Source organism: Lactuca saligna, chromosome 4, assembly GCF_052625555.1.
Source record: "Lactuca saligna cultivar CGN05327 chromosome 4, ASM5262555v1, whole genome shotgun sequence".
NCBI lineage: Eukaryota > Viridiplantae > Streptophyta > Magnoliopsida > Asterales > Asteraceae > Lactuca > Lactuca saligna.
The window spans coordinates 4,851,983-4,862,300 of record NC_136420.1 but is presented as its reverse complement, the minus strand read 5'-3'; the positions used below and the strand labels follow the sequence as shown (position 1 = coordinate 4,862,300).

Here is a 10,318-nt window from a genome sequence, read left to right as displayed (position 1 = left end):
GATGAAGCCCTTCCAAGGGGTCAACCATTTATTCGCAATGTACTTTCTGTTCTCTATTAATTGTAGTATCTCACTTTCAACTTACCTTCCAACCCCATGCGTTGCAAGGGGAATCTTTTCTAGTTATCATTAATACGTTTGAACTTTTTTTTTAATGGTAATCAGTTACCGATGAAGCTGATACAACAAAACAAATGAAAATTATGAAAAAGAAAATTCTGGTAAGCTTTAACTGATAGGAAGTTATTCTTTATTTTTGAATCTCCTTGAACCTAACATTCATTTGAATCTAGCTTAATGAGTTGCTGTATGTTTGATATTTTATTTTTTGTAAATAATAGTTGATAATAATTAAAATTATACATCGTATTTACATATAATATCAAAATATTGATATGAAAGATTATTCCATTCGGCCAAAATGAAACCGATCATAAAATGTCATTAATGATTAGAGCTGTGCTTGTACAATTTTATTGATCTCAATTCCTATGGCAAGCCATTTGTAACGAGAGTGATGGGTCAGAAAATGACCCGTTTGCAATATGATCGAAAACCCATCTATTGGCAGCTTCAGTATAATGAATCCCATCCCATATGATCATAACCGAAGGATCTTTACATGATTTGACCTTCCCTCCACATCCAACCTGTGTGTTGTAGTTGTACTTCCCGCCATGCCCACAACAAGCTCTAAGTGGATGCTCAAATCCTATATTTTCAACAAATATACAACCATTAAAACTAAAATAAAACACTTTTTGTGTTTAACTTTCTATATTTACCATATTTGGTTGCTTGATTAATGAGTGTGTATCTGGCTTTATAGATGTCAATGTAAGTGATTGCAGCTTCGGGTAGTTCTTCACGTAATCGGTCCACAAGATCTTTCAATTTACTGTTAAAAAACTGGGCTAATTCGTTAAACGGATTACCACATCCGACTTTATCCATTTCTTGGGCTGTGATTGGTAAATGTTCCAGCACGTATGGTAGACACCCAATCGGGCCCACATTGTGTATCCAAAAATATCGTCCTCCTTTATCGTGTACATTCTACGGGGAAAACATAGCCCAAAGAAAAAAAAATCATAATAAGAAGCACGATTATTTTAGACACAAATTTTATAATTTGAAGCCATTTTGTGATTTAAAAATAAAAAGGTTACAAACCCTCACCTTAACTACGGTTTTGAATTGGCCTAAGATGTCGGGAATGGATGCTTTAACTTGTTGGGTAGACAAGTTTAGTAACAAACCACCCGTCAAATCATTTTGTCCGATATCAAATGTGTATAAACCACGTGAAAATGCTTCGGGTTTAGGAAGTAATTCCTTAAATATCCCACCGGCTGTTTCAATTATATGCAATTATAACAATGAAAGAACATAAGGATGTAATATATAGTATTATTTTGTTTGGGTGTGGTGTTACCTTTGCGAATAGTTTGAGTTCTAAGATGGAAATCGTTGAATTGATATGATTGAACATTTAATGAAATGGGGCTCAAACCACTTTGATGACGTGTCGTGTTTTGTGGTCTAATGGTGGAACCACCGGTGGCGAAGTTGGCTCCATGACTGAAGTTGGAACCCAGAGCATCTAGGTATGCACTAAGGTAGGGTAACCCCAAACTCTGTGCTGTAAAAATTGGAATTTCTTGATTATTTTATTTGTAATTAGATATTAAATATTAAATATAATTTGTATTTTTTTTTGGATATTACAATAATTAATTCACAAACGACACAACAAATGCGGATCTTCCGTTGTTTTGATTTTTGGAAGCTTGCGCCAAAAGGATCAGGATTCACGTGAATGGTGGAGTCGCATACCTATAAAATCGATGACTAGACGGCCGTCGGAGTACCTACCAGCCGGACCATGGAAGAAAGTCTCTCCATTGGGCGGAGGAGCCTGCCCAAACGCCGCCGACAAGCCACCAGTATCGGAGTTAGAGTCGCCGAAGTTGAAAACTGCCGGAAAATCACACGACGACGTGCTGATAGTGGCATTTACAAGCTGAGTTGCTAATATAAATAGTAAGAATTGAACAGAAGGTTTTGGTAGAGGAGTTTTCCGGCCATCGTGGTCCATGGCTATCGGTGAAAGAAAGAGGGTTACAGATACAGTCACTGAAGCCTTCAGTATGATTGGATCTTTTGCTTTCAAACAAACTACTAAAACTAGCACTAAAATATAATAGACATGAAGCCCACCCGACCCGTTATCGCTTACGACGTCACACGCCCATTCACTTTTATTGCTTTGCAATATTTAATTCGGTTAGATTTTGATATATGTTCAAAATTTTTATTAATTCAATTTCAAGTTGCCTCCACAATTTCATTCCTTCCAAATAGACTTTACGAATCTAACACCCTACCTAAATTCTAAAGCGCAAAAGAAATAAAACAACGAAGGTAAACAAAAGACTCAGCTTGTGCAACTTTACATAGTCTCAAATCTCAATCATTAAAAAGAACAGACAACATATATATAAGTGTGTGTAAAAGTTACCAAAAAAAGAAAAAATGTCAATCTGATCTATACTTGTCGACAGCAGCTTTCACCATCTTTCCTTTGAGTTTGATCTGCAAAATTCACAAGATTCCCTTAATTTTAAACACATAAAATGTTTGATGTTTGTACCAAATGAGTTGAGATGATAAACATTAAACATACCTTCCAAACCCTCCTCTGTCATCACCTTTTCTTACCCATGAATGATCTCTGTTACTGCCACGTGTCTCTGATGAGTCAACACTTTTGGAATCATCAATCGACCCGAAACCAGTTCTTTCAACTGGTTTTTGACTGAACCGGATTTTGTAATTTAGATCATGGTTAAGTTGTTCCAGTTTCCGTTCTTTTTCAAGTATTCTGTCACTTAAACTACTACTGCTTTGGTTTCCATTTCCATTAGATTGGTTGTTTGCATCTGAACCAGAATTATATTCTCTCTTCATATTATCTATCTCTTCCTTCAAATTCTTTATCGCTTCTTCTGTGTCACACCTGACAAAAAATTAAAAAGGGTCAATTTTTATAATCTAATTTACTCAATAAGTTTCCATTCCATACCAAATTACAAATAAACAATCAAAACGTCACACCACCCTTTAAGACCTGATAAGTAAACCAACGATACAACGTAAAGCACAGGCTTGCTTCAAAGGCGCTTATTGTAATTTGTGTCAACAATTTATTATGACTTCATATGTTTTCATTCAACCACAAAGAAAATTACTACGTTTTCACCAGTCAGACTCAGAGATACAAAAAGATTCATGTGAACTATCTCAGTTTATGGATGCTCACCATTTCAAAAAAGAAGGTTACTTGTTTTCAGAAGACTCAGAATCATGGAGGAACATGCAATCTTCTCTAGGGTGTGGGTGCATTTGCTTCCATTATAACCAACAAAGCACCCAATGCTCCTGAAATATTGTGATAAACAAGAATCACCTTCTCATGTTCATGTTGTCTTTAAAGATTTGCTAACCTAGCTTTCCTTTTATGATACACTGCACTCATCACTCACCCATATTTAGTATTTACTTACACTTTCCTACTTCCTTAGCACCTGGGTAGCTCTTGACAACTTAAATTTCACAATAGAAACACCAAAGGTTACCAAAAGACCAAGTACAAAGATTAACATGCAATATTTCTACAGTTTCTCGATGATGATGATGATGCTTCAATGGAATACCCAATTTCACACAGCCAGAGATCAGAGATGTTCATCAAGTGTCAAGAGAAGAATAGAAGATAATAGATAGGAATACTAACTTGCCAAGCCGACGACGCTCCAACTCTACATCAATCTTTCTGTAATCAATACCTTTCTCTTGAAGCAAGACTTCTCTGGGTTTAGCATCGCCAAAAGGGTTCACCTTAGGCCTTGTCTTCTCTAATCCCTGAGGCTGCAATGCAGTCCGGCCCTCTACTGAACTGCCGGAATGTGAACTCGTGGGCCGACTGCTACTTTTCTTAGCATCAATTTCCAAATCCACCTTCTTGTGATCCAAACCTTTCTCAGCCAATACCTCTTCCCTGGGCCTAGCTGCCCCAAAAGGACTCGGTTTATTGGTGTGCGCCGATGGCTCAACTGGAGCACTGTCACCCTTTGGTGGATCTAACACTAAACGCCGGCGTTCCGTTGGTCGTTCTTGATCACCATCACGAGTCATAACGCCCCTTTTCCAACGATCGTCTTCAGAACCACCGGAATCCCGAAAACCAGGACCGAAATTAGAAGACCTGGCGGGTGGCATGGGCTTCTTGCTCGCAGCCCAATTATCAATCTCGTCAGCTCTAGAAATTCCGCCACCAACGCCACCACCTCCATCGAGAGAACCGTAACGGTTAGGTCTAGTGAGAGCGTCATAAGTAGGCGTCATAGGTTTCTTCGTCATTGCCCAATTATCGACCTCGTCTGCCCTAGATGGTTGATCATATTCCGAAATCCGAGGAGATGAAACTCTACGATCATCAACAAACTCACCATAAGATCTCCGATTATTACCCCATGCAGCGTCGCCTTCTCCCTCCCTATCACGCATCCTCGGCCCTCCGCGACCACCTCCATAGGACGAGAAACCACCTCCGAGCCTCCCATATTGCATTTCCTCCGTCGAACGCTCTTTTGGCCCGGTCGGGAGCCGCATCATTTCTTCAGGAGTCAATCCTTTACGGTCATAAGCCAATTCACGAGACGAAGCGCCACCGCCTAGACCTCCAGACCCTGCCATCGTGAACTCATGTAACGTCATTTTCGTCTTCTTCTTCCCTTTATTAGTGTTAACCGCCTCTTTCAGGCTCGGATAGCTCTGGGGTGGAGCGGCTGCCGCCGCAGCAGCTAGTTCTTTCTCTTCCGCTTCGGCGCGCTCGGCTTCCGCCGCCCAGGCGCCAATATTTCCCCATACTTTCGACATTGTAGATCTAGAATTTCATACACCGAGAAACTCGAGGATCAGATTAAAAAAAACGAAACACAAGCTTTAAAGATATGGATGAGTGTTGTGACAGCAATACATGCATAGTATACTGCATTCCACAGTCTCCGGCGTACGGCGGAGATGGTAGTTGTGGTGGTGCTGGTCAAATGGAATAATCTAAACCGTTGCTAATTTGCGGTTCACGGAGTTTGTAGAGAGAAAGTATAGGGAAACTGGTGCGGTGAATGAGACGCGGAGGGATCGAGAGTGGAAAACACGTACTATTAGATTTGTTTCAAGTATGAATTGTAGCCACTGGATTTTTCGAAATGGGAGGTGTGAGAGTGGGTATAAAAGGCTTATATGTAGCTGATCTGTCGACTTTATATTGGTTATTTTTTATAAGATAATTTTCTGTGAATCTAGTTAAAAAAGAACCAGACACTATAATTAATTTTCAAAATATTTTTATTGATTGAATTTATATTGTTTTCCGAAAAACTGATTATAAGTAGTTAGTTATAGATTATTTTTTTATAAAAGTGATAATAGGGTGTTTAATAGGTGTCTTATTAGCAACATTTTTTAAAAAAAAAATCCTAAGTAAATTACTCGGATGGTTGTGTAGGGGTACATGTTTGTATCTTTTTTTTTTTTTTTTTTTTTTTTTTTTTTTTTTTAACAATTTCATCTATTTTTTATTTTTAAAGTATTTATCTTCGATTTGACGTTAGTAGACTCCTCAATGCACGTCTAGGTATCTTTCCCAGATTACTCATTAACCCAAAGCTCCCTTTAAAAGATTCCTGCTAGGTACTCCTACTCAGCTCATATAAAGAGAAAATAGCATATAATATTAATCAATTGCATCCCTTAGGTTAAGGCATTATAAATCAGACAACTCTAGCTCTAATTTTCTGAAATACTTAGCATATCCTCTAGCATGCAACTCTAATATCTCATAAGTATCTCATAATATAAACAAATAATGGTATTTTGGAAAATCACCGTTTGGGCTCTGGCTGATTGTACATACTGTTTCATCTCGTTTTCTCTTAAAAGCTCTTACTCGTTTAAAAAAATCATTTCTTTTTAGAAAGATTTTCTCAAATCCTCAGTTTGAGTCCAGACATACTCGAGGGTACATTCGAATCCCTCAAACCAAAGCTCTGATACTAACTTGTAACACTCTAAATTTTCAAATAAAATTTTTATTTTTTAAAAGCATATAAAACACAATCTCACATTTTTCAAAACACAAAATGTATAAGTTGTTCAAAGCACAAGACAACAAAATGTTGATAATATCCCAGAATCCTCAAAAACATAATCTCTAGCTGGTGTGTACAATCAAGTCGGCGCCTTCCCGCGATCCTGAGAGGTACCTGAAACACATTTCACACAACACTGTAAGCACGAAGCTTAGTGAGTTCCCTAAAATACCACACGCAAATAATTAGCCTCTCATGGCTATATCTCGATAAGGACCCTCCAAAATGTGTCTCAGTGAAGACCTTCTGGTCTCACAACTCGGGTTGGACCCTCTGGTCCTAACTCAATAAGGCACATTATAATATACAACATCTATCACAAAGACAAATGCATGATATCAAATAACTCAGTATAAGCATATAAGACCCTCCGGTCATACAGTATTACCACTCAGGTAAGTATAGTGAGAGGACTCACCTCGTACGCAAGCAAGTAGGTTTCGTACTCAACGATTGGTCTACACTCCGCCTACATATCATAATCATCTCTAATTAACACTTTAAAATAACAACCCTAAAATGTTAAGCTAACCCTTCTTCTAACTCTTAGAAAGGGTGAAAGACGATTTTACCCCTCCATGGTCTCCATAATCCATATCTTGACCAAACCCTAAAAGTTAACAGAAGTCAACACTTGAGTCAACAGTCCATGTTGACCCAACTCGTCGAGTGCATCTATGCGACTCGTCGAGTTCCTTTGTTTTTTCTAAAATATTGGGAAAATCCAACTTAACTAGTTGAGTTGTCTCACCAACTCGCCGACTTGTGACACGTCCAGACTATCGGGGGAAACCCTAATCAACTCGTCGAGTTGGCTCATCAGCTCATCGATTCCCTTAAGTCCATTCTCTCATTCAGACGTTTTTAAGCAGAACTAAGGTACCATACTTTAGATCTAGCCTTCTAAGGCTGAAGTATCATGTAAAGCTACAAGCTTTACGTCCATGCATGGCATTTAGGGCTCAAAATGCTAAAACAAAGCTCTATAGAGGGTTTAATGCATGAAGGTTGGCCAATAGCTTGATAAAGCTTGAATCTTTAGGCCCAAGGGACCTCATACCTTCCAGATCTGAAATCTCATCTTCATGGTATGCTCAAACAACTAAAAGACTCAAGAAAAGATGGAAAGGGCCATAAATTCCCTAGTGAAGAGATCTAACCCAACCAAAGATCAAGGAGATAGCTTTTTTACTTCCAAATAGTAGCTAGCACTGAAAGAACACTAGATCCAAGGGCTCCTTCTTGTTCCAAGCCTTTTGCTCCTCTACATCCTTCCAAGAATGCACTAAAACATACAATCTTATCCTCTCACACTCTCTCTCCCCCCCTCACACACACATATGGTAATAGCTCGATTAGGGTTTCTCTTAGTGTGTTAAGATGATAAGGGAAGCAGAATGAAAGGCTTAAGGTTCTTTAAATAGGGTATAAATCTTGAAAATTAGGGTTTTCACACTCAGCTCCTACTCGTTGAGTTGGGATCCACCAACTCGTCGAGTAGACTCTAAAAATGACGCGACCATTTTAAATCTCTACTCGACGAGTTGGGGCCTCCAACTCGTCGAGTTGCTCTGAAAAAATGAATATAAATTAATTAAATATTATACCTGGGAGTCGGGAGGTTACATTTAGGTAATTTATGTGATATTGGATCTATAGCCAGAGACGATGATCGTAGTTGGTGCCGAAAACTGGATATGTTACTGGAGATGGTGAAAATAGGTGGTGGTAGGAACTTTAGAGGATTAATGTGGGCTGGTTCATTATTCCAACAATATATTAACACATTACTTTATTTAATATAACTGGAATAATAAAAAGAGAACTAATAAAATTAAAAAAAGTTATTAAGGGCAAAATAGTTTTTTTAGAGTAGATAGGGACCAAACATGCAACAAAAAGATATAATATGGACCATCCGAGTAAAAAAAAGAGTTAGGGACCAAGAATACAGATTACCTAGTTTACTCTAAAAACTGGATTTAATTGAACACTTGAACCTGTCTGATGATCAGTTTCTGGTTTAACCTTTTTGGCTGTTGGTTCTATCGACATTCTTTGGAAATTAATTGTTTTTTAATAACTAAGTGAGATCCAACTATCTAAGTCTCATAAGTTGGTTCAAACTATTTTTTTACAGGTTCAACCCAGTTTTTGAGGAAGCCGTCTAGTTTAATCCAATATAAAACTTGGCATAAACTAGTCGTTGTTAAATCGTTTTCGTCCTCGGTTCACAGAGTTTTTGCATCTGCGGTATACTAGGGTTGTATACTACAAATCTTCGGGGTGCCTTATTCGATTGATTTGACCCTTATCCCCATGGGGGATGTGTTCGTGATAGTGGGTATGGATTGATTGAGCAGGTTTGGTGCCATGATTGATTGTGAGGGACAGTGAGTGGTAGTTCGAATCCCAAATGGGGGAGAACTGGTTATTTAAGGAGAGGGCACCAGGGTCGGTTTAGGGTTATGTTCGGTAGCCATGGCTCGTCAGTATATTCAGCATGGGTGTGCAGGGTGCAAAGTATTTTGCTTATGTGGTTGACACTCGAGTTGGAGATCAGGGTTCAGTTTCAGAGGTTCCAGTGGTCAAGGAGTTTGCTGATGTTTTCACAGGGGAATTACTCAGTGTGCCTCCTGAGAGGCAGGTCGAGTTCAGGATTGACCTTGTGCCAGGTGCGGCCCCGATTGCCAAGACGTCGTACCGCTTAGAAGTACCTGAGATGCAAGAGTCGTCATCTCAGCTGTAGGAGCTGTCAGGCAAGCAGTTCATCAGAGCGAACAGTTCTCCGTGGGGAGCATCGATACTGTTCGTCAAGAAGAAGGATAGGTCACACCGCATGTGCAATTATTACCGGGAGTTGAACAAGTTAATGGTGAAGAACCATTATCCCCTTTCGCGAATTGATGACGTATTTGATCAGTTATAGGGTGCATCTTGGTTCTCCAAGATAGATCTGAGGTCTGGGTATCATCAGGTGAGAGTAAGAGAGGATGACGTAGAGAAGACTACGTTCTGGACTCGTTATGGGTATTACGAGTTCATGGTGATGCCATTGGGTAGGGGTGCAAACGAGCCAAGCTACTCGCGAGCTACTCGGGATCGGATCGTTAAAAACTCGACTCGAAATCGGTTTTAAACGAGCCAAGCCGAGCTCGAGCTTAAAATTAAGCTCGTTTATTAAACGAGCTCGAGCTCGAGCCTATGTCATTAAGTTTGATTAGGCTCGCAAGCCTAAACGAGCCTTTACATAATATAATTCATTATTATTTATATATATATTAAAATAAAAATATATTAGAGGAATTACGGATTTAGGGTATTAGTAAACGAGCTTCTTAACGAGCTCGAGCCGAGCTTAAGCTTATTTAGGCACGTCAGATAAAAAACGAGTCGAGCCCGAGCCCGAGCCGAGCTTCGATAATTCGTTACGAGCTCGATCCGAGCTCAGTACAAGAAAGCTCGAATCGAGCCGAGCTCGAGCTCGAGCCTCATATAACTTAAACGAGCCCGAGCCGAGCCTGGCCAGGCTCGGGCTCTGCTCGGCTCGTTTGCACCCCTACCATTGGGCTCACCAATGCGCCTACTATATACATGGATTTGATGAATCAGGTATGCATGCCAACATTTAATGTCTTTTAACAAAGAAAAAAAATATTGCTTAAAAAGAGTTGGAGAATAAAAAATTTTACATATTCTTTTAGAATGGCTAATACATATTTTTTAAATTGACTCCTAAATTATAATGTTTGTTCACCACAGGATTTAAACCATCATTCGTTTAGGGAAAAACACATTTTAAAACATTTAATACCACCAGACATATTCCCTTCGGTTACTTTAAAGCGTTTATAATTCTTCTTAAAAAGGATTGATTTGTTTCACCTTTCTTAGCTTCATTCGTTGTTATTTGTAACCACATGTATTGAAGATATAAAGGTTAAAACATTGAATTTATGACACATAAGAACAAAAAGCCAATTGCCAATTGAGACTTTTGACGTTTGACAGTGCAAGTATTAGCCATGGGCCAACAATGCCTAATCGCCTATTGCCATTAAAGTCTGATAGGTGACAATCTTGACTTCACACTGCAATTCAGA

At 39.0% G+C, this 10,318-nt stretch overlaps 2 protein-coding genes across 3 annotated transcripts; both read right to left on the bottom strand.

Annotated features, from left to right (window-relative positions):
* Positions 1-390: 390 nt before the first annotated feature.
* LOC145041098 (GDSL esterase/lipase At3g26430-like) lies at positions 391-2,263 on the bottom strand. Its single transcript, XM_078989024.1, has 5 exons — positions 1,837-2,263; positions 1,436-1,642; positions 1,180-1,352; positions 786-1,056; positions 391-712 (listed from the first exon to the last, which is right to left on the bottom strand). The coding sequence occupies exons 1-5, from the start codon at positions 2,096-2,098 to the stop codon at positions 483-485; spliced, it is 1,143 nt and encodes a 380-aa protein (XP_078845150.1). The 5' UTR covers positions 2,099-2,263; the 3' UTR covers positions 391-482.
* Positions 2,264-2,411: 148 nt separating this feature from the next.
* On the bottom strand, positions 2,412-5,218 carry LOC145041097 (eukaryotic translation initiation factor 4B2-like). 2 transcript variants are annotated; one of them, XM_078989022.1, is made up of 3 exons: positions 3,797-5,210; positions 2,687-3,019; positions 2,412-2,595 (listed from the first exon to the last, which is right to left on the bottom strand). In XM_078989022.1, exons 1-3 carry the CDS (start codon positions 4,939-4,941, stop codon positions 2,571-2,573), a joined length of 1,503 nt encoding a protein of 500 aa, XP_078845148.1. In that variant the 5' UTR covers positions 4,942-5,210; the 3' UTR covers positions 2,412-2,570. The 2 variants fall into 2 exon arrangements, with proteins under 2 accessions (XP_078845148.1, XP_078845149.1); XM_078989023.1 differs by lacking the exon at positions 2,412-2,595 and adding an exon at positions 3,323-3,441 and having other exon boundaries at positions 2,899-3,019; positions 3,797-5,218.
* Between the last annotated feature and the right edge of the window lie 5,100 nt (positions 5,219-10,318).

Excerpts from the sequence above, each read along its gene's own strand:
- LOC145041098 (XM_078989024.1), bottom strand. The coding sequence starts at position 2,098 with ATGGACCACGATGGCCGGAAAACTCCTCTACCAAAACCTTCTGTTCAA. Across the intron at positions 1,643-1,836 it reads TCTAGTCATCGATTTTATAG|CACAGAGTTTGGGGTTACCC; the intron begins GTATGCGACTCC and ends CAATTTTTACAG. Across the intron at positions 1,353-1,435 it reads AACTCAAACTATTCGCAAAG|CCGGTGGGATATTTAAGGAA; the intron begins GTAACACCACAC and ends TAATTGAAACAG.
- LOC145041097 (XM_078989022.1), bottom strand. The coding sequence starts at position 4,941 with ATGTCGAAAGTATGGGGAAATATTGGCGCCTGGGCGGCGGAAGCCGAG. Across the intron at positions 3,020-3,796 it reads GAGCGTCGTCGGCTTGGCAA|GTGTGACACAGAAGAAGCGA; the intron begins GTTAGTATTCCT and ends ATTTTTTGTCAG. Across the intron at positions 2,596-2,686 it reads GACAGAGGAGGGTTTGGAAG|ATCAAACTCAAAGGAAAGAT; the intron begins GTATGTTTAATG and ends TGAATTTTGCAG.